Genomic DNA, 14343 nt, shown 5'->3' on the forward strand with positions numbered 1-14343 from the left:
CTCTCCTGATCCTGTTAGGATTTCCAATTGAATCTCTCCACTCAGTGATGCACCCACTGAGAATCATGTTGAAAGAGCCCTTGTTATAGGAGATTCTATTGTAAGGAATGTGGAAATAGAGACTCCAGCCAGTATATTAAATGCATTTTGGGGGCTCGGACATCTGGCATCAGATCAAATTTACAAGTGCTGGCTAATGCTAAACGTAGATTTTCTAAAATTGTTATTCATGTCGGCACTAACGATGTCCGGCTTCGCCAGTTGGAGATCACTAGAGATAATGTTAAAGAGGTGTGTGAACTTGCAAAAATGATGTCAGACATTGTAATATGCTTTGGCCCCTACCTGCTCGTCAAGGTGGTGAGGTTTATAGTAGATTAGTGTCACTGAACGGCTGGATGTCTGAGTGGTGTCCGGAGAATAGCTTAGGATTTATAAACAATTGGGAGAGTTTTTGGGGTAAACCTGACCTGCTAAAGTGAGACGGACTCCATCCCTCCAGGGAAGATGCTGCTCTCCTCTTTACTAATTTGGCTCATAGTCTTAACGGTGATAGTATTTGACTAACTGGGGCCCAGGTCAGGAAACAGACAGAATGGCTTAACCATCCATCTGCAAGCTGCCTTGAGACATCACACAGGTCACATAAACTACAACACATAGAGACTGTATCACCTAGATAAACATCATATAAATGTAGGGCTACTAAACATTAGATCTCTTTCAACCAAAGCACTAACTGTAAATGAAATGATTACAGATCATTGTTTGGATATGCTCTGTTTGACTGAAATCTGGCTTAAACCAGACGAATATATTAGTTTAAATGCATCTGGTCAAGGAGGTGGTGTTGCTACAATTTACAGTGAAGATTTTGGTGTTACTCAGAGGACAGGATACAAGTTTAAGTCTTTGGAACTAAAAATGCTTAATGTGACACCGTCAGATATAAATAAAAAATCTCTGTCATCTTTTACCCTTGCTACAGTATATAGATCACCAGGGCTGTTTTTTGATTTGCTTGGTGAATTTGCAAATTTTCTATCAGATCTTGTAGTTACTGTGGATAGAGCTTTAATTGTTGGTGACTTCAACATTCACACAGATAATGAAATTGACACATTGGGATTAGCATTTATCGATATTATTCTCAACTCTCTTGGAGTCAGACAAAATGTGACAGGATCAGTTTATCGCCATAATCTTATGCTAGACTTAATTCTGTCATATGGAGTTGATGTTGATACTATAAAAATTCTGCCGCAGAGCGAGAGATATCAGAGTGAGATATCTCAGATCATTACCTCATCTCTTGTATGCTGCAATCAGCTAATGCCACTCAATCTACACCACACTATCATTCAGGTAGATAGCTTCACTAATAATCTTCCAGATTTGTTTCATATACTCAGTAAGCCAAAACGTCTAGAAGAACTTGATGTAATAACAGAAAATATAAATACAGTCTTCTCAAGCACTTTTGATAGTGTCGCCCCCCTTTGAATAAAGAAAATTAAATAAAAAAGCCCCGCACAATGGTAAAATGATTCACTCATGCCCTCAAGAGAGCAGCTCGGAAAATGGAGCGCAAGTGGAAGAATACAAAATTAGAGGTATTTTGCAGTGCACAGAAGGATAGTGTCTATAGCTACAAACAGGCACTAAAAACCGCCAGGTCTGCATATTTGAGCAAACTCAAAAAATAACCACAACAATCCTAGGTGTTATTCAATACTGTGGCTAAATTGATTAGGAATAAAGCCTCAACTGAACCAGATATTCCATCGCAGCACAAAAGTAATGACTTCATGAATTTCTTTTCTGACAAAATGTAAATCATCAGAAATAAAATTGGAATTATGCAATCATCGTATTTAGCAGACAGCTAGCACTTTGTCTGTGTAAACAAGAAATTGTCAAATCAAACAAAAGTTAAGTATGGAGTGCCACAGGGATCAGTTTTAGGGCCTCTGCTATTCTCCTTATATATGCTTCCCATGGAGATATTATCAGGAATCGTGGAATAAGTTTCCACTCTTATGCCAACAATACCCAAGTTTATATTTCTTTGAAACCTGACAAAATTTCACAATTCTCCAAATTAGCAGAGTGTATCAATGAAATTAAAGATTGTATGGCCAGAAATGTCCTTCTAAATGTCCTTTACAAAACAGAGGTACTAATTATAGGACCAAAACCCTCTAAAAATAAGATGCTAAAATATAATTTGATTCTTGATGGATGTACTATTACATCGTCTTCTACAGCGAAGAGCATACTGTGTTATATTTGATACCAATATGTCCTTTGAAAATCTAATTTCCAATGTTTGTAGAACAGCATTCTTCCACCTCAGATAATGCTAATTTACGACACATGCTCTCTGTTGCTGATGCTGAAAAACTAATTCATGTGTTCATGACCTCAAGACTAGATTATTGTAATGCATTCCTGGGAGGATGTCCTGCAAGTTCAATAAATAAACTTCAGTTGGTTCAAAATGCAGCAGCCAGAGTGCTGACTAGAACCAAGAAATATGATCATATTAGCCCCATTTTATCGTCAATACATTGGCTACCTGTTAAATTTCATATTAATTTTAAAATTCTGTTAACTACGTTCAAGCTTTGAATGGTCTAGCTCCAGAGTACTTAAGTGACCTTCTGACATGCTATATTCTATCACGTTCATTACAATTACAAAATTCCAAGAATATCAAAATCCACAAAAGGAGGTAGATCCTTTTCATATTTGTCTCCTAAACTATGGAATAGTCTCCCGACACACTCACTCAGTTTAAGTCTAGACTAAAGACTCATCTATTCAGCCAGGCATACACCTAATTTACCCATCAACTCATAATTAGGCTGTTTTAGTAAAGGCAATTCTCCCATATCTAACTGAATGTAAGCCATCCATCCATCTTTTGCTGCCTATCCAGGTCATGGTGGCAGCAGACTAAGCAGAGTAGCCTATACACCTTTTCCCTGGCCACATCCTTCAGCTCCTCCAGAGTGATCCCGAGGTGTTCCCAAACCAGCTGAGAGATATAATCCCTCCGGCTCATTCTGGGTCTGCTCCGGGGGCTCCACCCAGTTGGACATGCCCAGAACACCTCCACAGGAAGGCATCCAGGAGGCATCCTAACCAGATGCCCAAACCACCTCAACTGGCTCCTTTCAACATGGAGGAGTAGTGGCTCTAATGACGGGTCCAGCCACCCTAAAAAGAAAGCTAATTTCGAACACCTATATCTGTGATTTTTGACTCATGCTCAAAGCTCATGACCATAGATGAAGATTGGAACATAGATTAACTGGTAAATTGAGAGCTTTGTCTTAAAACTCCATCTTCACTCGCATGGTCTGGTAAAACAACCGTATTATTGCAGCCATTGCACTGATCCACCTATCGATCTTATGCACTAGCTTACCCTTAATTTTGAACAAGACCATGAGATACTTCAACTTCTCCACTTCTCCTCTTGGGGAAGTGTTTCACTCTGAGAAGCGTGATCCTCGATAACTGGAACACACCCGCCGATTCTCCTTTTTAAAAATGGGAACACCCATACCCATCTGCTAATCCCCAGGTACTGTCCCCGATCTTGACGGGATGCTGAAAACGCGTGTCAGCCAAGACAGCACGACAACATCCAGGGCTTTCAGCATCTCATGGCGAATCTCGTCCACCCTTCAAAGCTTTTTAAATACCTTAGTGACCTCTGCCAGTACAATGGGCAATGATCCCCCCTCCCCCCCCAAGCCCTGAGCCCTCCATCCCATCCCACAGAGGATGTGAATCGTGTTCAGAAGTGTTCCTTCCACTGCCTGACTAAATCACCAGGTAAAGTCAACGGTTCCTCGTCCCGGCTCACAGAAGCCTGAACAAAGCGGTGTTTTCCTCGCCTGAGCCATCTGATGGTTTGCAAGACCCAAAGTCTTTCTCCATGGCCTCCCTAAGCTCCTCCAAATGCCTGGGCTTTCTGTACCTGTCAGCTGAATCAGGAGAATGTAATCTTTGCTCTTAAAACTCTTGAGACACCAAGCGCAAGCAAAACTAAATAGACTGACACTGCAAACCTTTTATTATAATTCATTCAGTAAAAAGTGATTTGTAAGATGCAATGAAAGAGACAAAAAGAGTTATATTCAGACTAAATCCAGAGTTTAAAGCGGCACTTACCACTTTGTTATGGGCCATAAGCTGCAGGATACTCGGAGTGACGCGACTCCAGAACTCCAGGCCAGTGAGGATTGCGCACGAGGAGAACTCGTTCTGATTCTGGTTCTGATTGGCTGGGACGGCCGCCGCCTGCTCACAGTAGATTGTCCACAGCTGAGCAAACATAAAGGCGTGGAAGAGCGAGCACATGTGCAGCACAGAAGTCTACAGACAAACACAGATGCAAAACAGACTTATGAAGATGATTTGTCTATAGATCTGCTTTGAAGTCATCTTGAAATAACATTCACAACCCATTTAACTTCTGCAATGTGATGTATATTAGATTGAAACATGTTATAAGAGAACAAGGCAGAGGACTTGATTTTCTAAATGAGCAATTGATTAAATGGTGAAAAGTGGCTGTTCCACACCAGAATTCAGTGAGATCTGAATGTGAGTTTGCAGTTGGCTGTGGAACACTACTCCATTCTTGAAACACCACCAGCACCCACTTTTGAGGAGGCTTTTTGACCAGAAAGTGGAGACTGAATGTCACCATCCAGAGCAACACGTATCCCAATGACAACGCTTCTTTTAAAATCTATCATTATTTGGTACTATTGCCTTAACCCTCTATTACATTAATGTTAACTGGCATTAAATTACTGCCTTTACTACTGTCAAGATTTTAGAAAGTCTGCATTAACTACAAAGGCTAAAACAATCCCTAAAACAATGCCTAAATAGCTAGTTGATTATTTGTTAACATTCACCAGTAGCCTGTGTAGCCTAGTTGATGTCAGCTTAAAGTCAAGTCATTCAGAGACAGTACAAGATATTGCATTTGAATGAAAGATTAAAACCAGGAACATTTATTAAGAACAAATGAGCTCATTTAAGATTTCATGTTGACTGTAAGCATAATGGTTCATTATAATTATTATACCTTAGATTGTTCTGGGAATCCTATCAGAATGACGATGAGATGGTCTGCGATGTGCGATCCAGCATCCAGAGGAATCGGCATACAGCACGTGGAGCCCTGATGCAAAGTACTGTGGGTAAGAGACCCCAGCAGTAACCATGACAACTGCCGAATGTGTGACACACACTCAATGAACTCTTTAGGTCTGTGTGAATAAAAGCAGAACCAGCCTGAAGCTTCTGTATGATTCATACACACACACTGAAACACAACATGTGATCACCAGTACTAGTCATGATAGTGTTTTACCCCTGTTGCATGGCAGAAGGTGGGTGGTAAAGCCATGGCAGGTAGCGGATAACGGCTTTATTGTCTCTGTGGTTTCCTTTGCTGATCTCCATCGCTGCTACTTGAGAAAGACCAACCTTCAGATTCCCGCCAAACGTGTCTTCATGCAATGGCTGACAGCACGCTTTCATGTGACTCTAGATTATATTCACATAAAACACAACACATATTCATACTGCATATTTCTTTCACACTTTATTATTTCCAACATTAAAGCTGAAGTGTGTAAATTGTGCACCACTAGCGTCACTAAATGGAATTTCCGAAATAATGATAAATAACGTTTTCAAGCAGTGCCAGCTTTCCAAACTCAAGCTGTTGGTTGAGTCAGAAGTTGACATTTTGTGCCGCTCAAACAAACAGATCAATGTTTAAAAGTGTAAAGGGTCACAGTGTTTACAATCTTCAGGAAGTCCAACTATTTTAAAGGAATGTTTTGGGTTCAATACAAATTAAGCTCAATCGACAGCATTTTTAGCATAATGTTGATTACCACAGAAAATAATTTCACCTTTTCAATTTCAATTTCAACTTTGTTATTTAAAAGCAAAACTCTTGGTTACACAGTGAGGCACTTATAATGGAAGTGAATAGGGACAATCCATAAATATTGAAATACAAACTGTTTCAAAAGTGTAGTCACAAGACATGGAATATTTTCTGTTAAAGACCATTTCAAGCATGTAAACAATAACAAAGTTACAAAAGCATTTCCGGTATCATTAACGGATCCTTTAAATAAGACTCTGAGTTAACATATTTTCCTCAAATAATATCCAGATGTGTTGTTGACTACGCGAGAGAGGCGATGAAATTGTTTCGTAGTTTAGATGCTCACAATTATTTCCTCAGTGGAGAGATCGGGAATATTAGATCGCTCCTGTTATAATCAATGAAGCCGTTCAATGAAGCTGTCTGCATGACCAGCAGACAAGGGAAGGATTTCTGTTTTTGTATTCCTAATTTGTAAGTCATTTAGGATAAAAGCGTCTGTTAAATGACTAAATCTAATAGTAAATGACTTGCGCAGCTTCATTCATTATAATGGGAGAGATCAGTAGTCACTTTTAGAGCTCTACCTATCAAACTTACTATTAGGCTGGATGTCTGAGTTGTGCCCGGATAATAGCATAGGATTTATAGACAATTAAAAGAGTTTTTGGGGTAGACCTGACCTGCTACAGAGAGACGGACTCCATCCCTCCAGGGAAGGTGCCGCTCTCCTCTCTAGTAATTTGGCTCATAGTCTTACTAGTGATAGTATTTGACTAACTGGGGCCCAGGTCAGGAAGCAGACAAACTGGCCTAACCATCCATCTGGAATAGTCCCATCCATTTTTTTTTTCCGCCGGGGCGGTGGGGGGGGATAATAGGGTTCAAAACAGTATTACTATGAATGCAAACTTTAATACAGTGAAAAAGACACTCTATTAGCATAACATAAATATATATAAATAAATACAAATTTCCAACATTCTTTTGAATGTCCATGTACTAAAATAAAATATTTGACGCCATGAGTGTACCTTCATTAACTATTAGTATTAATTTGAATGGCCATGGAAAATGAAGCAATGTGATAACAATTTTACCTGGTCGCAAAAAGTAGTCCGTTAATTCACCTGATGAACTTTCACCTTTTGCTGACCCTTTATGCTTTGCAGAGCTAATGTGTGCTTCTAAATCACTTGCACCTTTATTAGCAACTGACAATTAAGTGCCAGCTTTACATGTCATACATTCTGCTTCCCACGGATCTCCACCTGGACGAAAGCATGGGAATTTTTTGTGCAAATCTTCTGTAAATTTGCACTTTCGTTTGGGCATTATTTCCACTCAGCTGTCATTTGCTGCTACTGTCAAGCAACTGTTTGATGCCGAACACAACAGCCCTTCACGCGTTTGCAGAGAGATTGACAGGCAGGAATTTGGCCAATAGTTGCTGCAAGCCTCTTATTATCGACCAACTGGTGTGCAAGAAGGCGGGACTTACAAAGAGGGGTTAAAGCAATGCAAATATGCACGCACACACAATGAAGTATTAGATCAGGTGCACATCATAATACAACTAAAGCCGAATCCCGGACATTTTCGCAAATTTAGAAATCCCGGCCAGATGCATTTTTAAGGTCTGAAAAAGAGGACATGTCCGGGAAAAAGAGGACATATGGTCACCCTACATAAACTACAACACATACATAGAGACTGTATCACCTAGATATCATGTAGAGGCTGTGTTTGTTCCCCAAACTACCAAACATAAACCCCTAACTAAATCACTAAGCACAAAATTGCAAAAAAAAAAAAAAAAAAACATTAAGATAAACATCATATAAAGGTAGGGCAACTAAACATTAGATCTATTTCAACTAAAGCACTAATTGTAAATGATTTCTAAATTTTGGTGTTGCTCAGAGGACAGGATACAAATTTAATTCTTTTGAACTAATAATGCTTAATGTGACACCGTCAGATACAAATAAAAAAACTCTGTCGTCTTTTACCCTTGCTACAGTATATAGATCACCTGGGCTGTATGCTGATTTGCTTGATGAATTTTCAGATTTTCTATCTGATTAGTAGTTACTGTGGATAGAGCTTTAATTGTTGGTGACTTTAACATTCACATAGATAATGAAAATGACACACTGGGATTAGCATTTATCAATATTATCAACTCTCTTGGAGTCAGACAAAATGTGACAGGACCAACTCATCGCCATAATCATATGCTAGATTTAATTCTGTCATATGGAGTTGATGTTAATACTATAGAAATTCTACCGCAGAGCGATGACATCTCAGATCATTATATCGTCTCTTGTATGCTGTGATTAGCCAATGTCATTTAATCTACACAACGTTATCATTCAGGTAGAACTATTCTTTCGACCACTAAAGACAGCTTCACTAATAATCTTCCAGATTTGTCTCATACACTCAGTAAACCCCAAAGTCTAGAAGAACTTGATGAAATAACAGAAAATATAAATACAGTCTTCTCTAGCACTCTTGATAGTGTCGCCCCCCTTCGATTAAAGAAAATTAAAGAAAAAAACCCACACCATGGTACAATGATCACACTCATGCTCTCAAGAGAGCAGCTCAGAAAATGGAGCGCAAGTGGAAGAATACAAAATTAGAGGTATTTCGCGGTGCATGGAAGGATAGTGTCTGTAGCTACAGACAGGCACTAAAAACTGCCAGGTCAGTATATTTTAGCAAACTCATAGAAATTAACCACAACAATCCTAGGTGTTTATTCAGTACTGTTGCTAAATTGGTTAAGAATAAAGCTTCAACTGAACCAGATATTCCATCGCAGCACAATAGTATTGACTTCATTAATTTTTTTACAGATAAAATTGAAAACATCAGAAATAAAATTCGAATTATGCAATCGTCTGTCACAGCACCTCAGAATTCTCATAATTCTCATAATTTTCCTCACGTGCAACTTCAGTCCTTCACTGTCATAGGTCATGAAGAGCTAACAAAACTTATCGAAACATCAAAAGCAACAACATGTAGCTCTTAAAAGAGGTGTTCCTTGTAATCTCAGAACCTCCTTTTTTTGTGTGGATTTGATCCCTTTTTCACCCAGTTTGGAATGCCCAATTCCCAGTGCGCTTTTAAGTCCTCGTGGTCGCGTATTGATTCGCCTTAATCCAGGTGGCGGAGGATGAATCCCAGTTGCCTCTGCGTCTGAGACCATCAACCCACGCATCTTATCATGTGGCTTGTTGAGCGCGTTGCCACGGAGACATAGCGCGTGTGGAGGCTTCACGCCATCCACCGCAGCATCGGCGCTCAACTCACCACGCGCCTCACCAAGAACGAACCACATTATAGCGACCACGAGGCGGTTACGCCATGTGAATCTACCCTCCCTAGCAACCAGGCCAATTTGGTTGCTTAGGAGACCTGGCTGGAGTCACTCAGCACACCCTGGGATTCGAACTAGCGAACTCCAGGGGTGGTAGCCAGTGTCTTTTACCACTGAGCTACACAGGCCCCCACTCAGAACCTCTTCTTAATATTATTAACTCCACACTATCCTTAGGACATATCCCAAGAAACTTTAAAATGGCAGTTTTATACCTCTTATTAAGAAGCCACAGCTCGATCCTGGAGAATTGGCTAATTATAGACCGATTTCAAATCTCCCATTTATGTCGAAAATACTAGAAAAGTTAGTGTCCTCCAAACTATGTTGATTTCTACAGAGAAATGAAATATATGAACAATTTCAGTCAGGATTTAGGCTCCATCACAGTACAGAGACTGCACCTATCAGAGTTACAAATGTCTTGCTCTTATCATCTGATTGCGGCAGCATTTCTCTTCTAGTGCTTTTAGATCTTAGTGCTGCCTTCGACACAATAGATCACGACATTCTCTTGAATAGGCTAGAGAATTATGTTGGCTTTAGTGGACTTGCATTAGCATGGTTTAGGTGCTATTTATCAGACTGCTACCACTTTGTATGTGTAAATGAGGAATTGTCAAATCAAACAAAAGTTAAGTATGGAGTGCCACAGGGATCAGTTTTAGGGCCTCTGCTTTTCTCCTTATACATGCTTCCCCTGGGAGAAATTATAAGGAATTGTGGAATATGTTTCCACTGTTATGCCGAAGAAATTTCACAGTTCTCCAAATTAGCAGAGTAAATCAATGAAATCAAAGATTGGATTGCCAGAAATTTCCTTCTACTCAATTCCAACAAAACAGAGGTACTAATCATTGCACCAAAAACCTCTAAAAAGAAGCCACTGAAATATAATTTGACTCTTGATGGATGTACTGTTACATCGTCTTCTTCTGCAAAGAACTTAGGTGTTATATTTTATACCAATCTGTCCTTTGAAAATCAAATTACCAATGTTTGTAGAACAGCATTCTTCCAGTTCAGAAATAATGCTAAGTTACGACACATGCTCTCTGTTGCTGCTGATGCTGAAAAATTAATTCATACGTTCATGACCTCAAGACTAGATTATTTTAATGCATTACTGGGAGGATGTCCAGCAAGATCAATAAATTAACTTCAACTGGTTCAAAATGCAGCAGCCAGAGTGCTGACTAGAACCAAGAAATATGATCATATTAGCCCAATTTTATCGTCGTTACATTGGTTACCTGTTAAACTTCATATACATTTTTAAATCTGTTAATTACGTACAAAGCCTTGAATGGTCAAGCTCCACAGTACTTAAGTGAACTTCTACCGTGATATATTCCATCACGTTCATTACAATCCAAAATTCTGGCCTGTTAACAATACAGAGAATATCATAATCAACAAAAGGAGGTAGATCCTTTTCCTATTTGGCTCCTAAACTATGGAATAGTCCCCCTAACACTGTTTGGGATGCAGACACACTCACTCAGTTTAAGTCTAGACTAAAGACTCATCTATTTAGTTAGGCATACACCTAATTTATAGTGGCTTTTCCACTGCACGGTACAGCTCGACTCGACTCTGCTCACTTTTTGGGGGTTTTCCACTGTGGATAGTACCTGGTACCTGGTACTTTTTTAGTACCACCGATACTAAATGTGATGTCAAAACCCTGCAGATCACTGATTGGTAAGAGAGAATCATCACTACCAGCGTCACTGGATTTGCGACACGGGACATCAACCTGCTAGTTTTAAAGTTAGCAACAGTGATAGCAGTATCATTTGTTCACGTGACTTCGAATTGTAAAAAGAAATGGCTGTGTGCAAAACCACGCCATAGTCAATAAACGAGGTACACGTTCCTCTCGTTAGCGACAAACGAAACGATGCGAAACAAAAAAGTCTTTCAGGAAGTGTCTCAGCTTGGGGGGAAAAGTTAAAAAAACTTAAGTGACTACAGAACCATCAAGCACCACAACAGCCGTAGTGGTTCAAACAGAAGAAAGTGGAAGTGGTTCGACCAAATGGACGCTATCTATGGCAATAGACCGGCGGCCAATGGGAGGGAGAGTGCCCTGGACTCGGCCATGGCGTTGTTGGAGTCCACGATGGAGGATGGTATGTTTTGTTACGTTAACTCTATATTCTGCTTGAAAGCTTCACTTTATTTAGTTGACCAGCTACTGGAAAGCTTGCTTCTAAAACAGCCAGGCCAATTTAACTGTTACACTTGTGTAAAATCACCATGCAACAACTGCTTTATGCAGCACAATGAGCTAGTAGCTAACAGCTAGCGGTCACGTTGTTGTTTATGGTCAGTAATGTTTGTATCGCGTTTAAGATGATGTCACGGCAGTAAAGGCGGTGCAACTATGACGATCAGCCTATAATCCCACCCCAGTTAAGGCGGCACTAAACTGCAGTGGAAAAGCAAGCTCAGAAAAGTAAAGCGAGCAGAGTCGAGTGGAAACGTGCAGTGGAAAAGTGCTATTAGTTATGTCTGCTGGAACCGGAAACACTTCTCATAATCTATAACTCTGCAATTAATTGAATGTCATCTACGCTAATTATTCTATTTGTTTCCATGTCTCAACCTCAGGATTCCTATAGGTTACCAGAGCCGGCCGGATCCAGCTCTGTTCCTGCTTGGTGTCAGACTCCACTGCTACGTGTCGCTGAGTGATGATGACTAACTGCAGCCGGTGCCATCTAGACATCACTCCAGTCTTTTACGATGGACTTCAGAGGATGAACTAATGCCAACTCCAACCATAAGACATGGGATACTTCGGTAACACTTTATAATAACTACATGGTATAAAGTATTTGTAAAGCATTAGTTTATAGTTAATTGATCATTTATAAATTAAATGTTCCTACATTATTAATACTTTAATAAGTCACATATAAATAGTATGTTTTTTGTTTCTATTCACTTTAGCAAATGATATATTATTGTTTAATAAGTTCATATATAGGCAGTTTGATAATGTTTTTTTATCCTTAGTAAACAACTTGTTAATCATACCTAACTGATGTATTTTAGTTGATGCAAACCAGTGGTAAAGAAGTGTTTATGAGAACATTAAGAAAGCATAACTTCATAGTTAATAAAGATATTAAATATGTAATGAATTGGATACACATTTCTGCTTAATTTGTATGTTAATGTTTTAGGAACACTTACTATTAAATCAGTTAATGCTTAATAAAGGTCGTAATAAAGCACTTACTAACGGCTAGCTAAGCATTTTGCATGACCTAATCTAAAGTGAGAACTACATATGCCTTATTAAACATTTATTAACATGGTTCAACAGTAAGTATGGCCAGCTGGCCCAGGGCTAGTGTGAGAGTTTCGTCCTTTAGGGTCAGTACTGCGTTATCACTAAATCTTCCATTGATCTTATAAATGTGTTGTACATGTGTCCTATTCTGATTATTAAACCACAGCAGTCTGCGATTTCATTTAAGAAATCTCCATTTCTCTTGTGTTGCATGCTTCAAAGTGATGTGTGAATGCGTTAACCCGCTTAAAACATCACATTATGACTTCTGTGATCTGTGTATTAGATTACAGATAGCGAAACTCTCCTTTAATGTGAAGCGTGCAGCACATTCGAGACTATTTATTTAATGAAATTGCAGCCTCTTACGGTGTAACAATCAAACGACCATGTAGCAAACTGCTTGTCCAGAAGTTTGAACTGACAAAGTGATTCATCAAAATAAAAGTTCAGTTTAAATGGACACGTTAAATTGAAGAAATTATGACACAAAATATATTACTACTGCATAGTAAAAATTTTACATTCATTTGAATAATAATAGTATAATAATAATTATTTTTATTATTATAAATATTATTATTACTATTATATCAGGGACAATTATATTTAAGCAAATTTCACAAGCAAGTGTGCTGTTGTACTGAATGTACTGTAAGTTTTTTACTTATACAGTGATTCTCTGTTGTGCTCACTGCTCACGTTATTAGATTCAGCTGTGAAGATGTTATTGAAGCACTTTATTTGATAAAATAATTTAACTTGATGAACTCTTTATGAATTCATTTGATTAGTCTTTTAAACATGGAATTCAGAAAAATTTTGGTATATATGGTGGGAGGTATCAGAGGATATGTGGGGTGAGTGTTGGAGGGGTATGGGGTGTATATGGACATTATGTAAGTCGTGGGTGTGCCGGATGAATATTGGGGTTGTGTTGGGCGTGTGTCGAGGTTATAGACCATTTCAAGCATGTAAACAATAACAAAGGAATTAGAACACAAATATTCCTGAAGCACTTCCGGTATCAGTAGTAGATCTTTTAAATAAGGTTCTGAGTGAACATATTTTCCTCAAATACCAACAAAAGTTTACCTGAAATGACTCATCCAGATGTGTTGTTGATACTGAGTATCTACACAAGAGAAGCAATGAAACTGTATGGTAGTTTAGATGCTCACAATGATTTTCTCAGCGGAGAGATCGAGAATACTGGATCACTCCTATTATAATCAATGAAGCTGTCTGTGTGACCTGCGGACAAGGGAAGGTTTTCTTTTTTTTGTGTTCCTAATTTGTAAGTCATTTAGGATAAAAGCGTCTACTAAATTACTAAATATAATAGTAAATAACTTGCACAGCTTTATTCATTATAATGGGAGCAATCTATAGTCACTTTTATAGCTCTTCCTCTCAAACTAACAATTAGTTGCTATAAAAATGTTATATAAAAATTCAGACTTGTTCTACAGTTGTTAGTACTGCACGTATCCAGCTGTCTCACTTCATTGAAGTGGTTCATGCATCCATTTATGGTTGTTTTTTCGGAGATCTAAACACTTGAATTTCTCATCCATCCACATTTTAATAATGACATTTTATGACAATCGTGTTAAAGTTAGTAACGATAATCATGTTAAAGTCACTATGAATGAAGCGCTTTCCACTGTTGTTTTGAATGATGGTGTGTTCCATTCAGAAGTGATCATCCCT

General features: G+C 38.7%; 1 protein-coding gene across 1 annotated transcript in view; it reads right to left on the reverse strand.

Moving 5' to 3' along the window:
* Nucleotides 1–14343, reverse strand: part of LOC127411010 (protein unc-79 homolog) — a 135898-nt gene that overhangs the window by 2483 nt on the left and 119072 nt on the right. Inside the window, exons 46-48 of the mRNA XM_051646318.1 lie at nt 5402–5577; nt 5114–5297; nt 4186–4389 (exon numbers count right to left, since the gene is read on the reverse strand). Coding sequence (XP_051502278.1) covers nt 4186–4389; nt 5114–5297; nt 5402–5577 — 564 coding nt within the window. The remainder of the gene's footprint in view (nt 1–4185; nt 4390–5113; nt 5298–5401; nt 5578–14343) is intronic.

Source organism: Myxocyprinus asiaticus, chromosome 20, assembly GCF_019703515.2.
Source record: "Myxocyprinus asiaticus isolate MX2 ecotype Aquarium Trade chromosome 20, UBuf_Myxa_2, whole genome shotgun sequence".
Lineage (NCBI taxonomy): Eukaryota > Metazoa > Chordata > Actinopteri > Cypriniformes > Catostomidae > Myxocyprinus > Myxocyprinus asiaticus.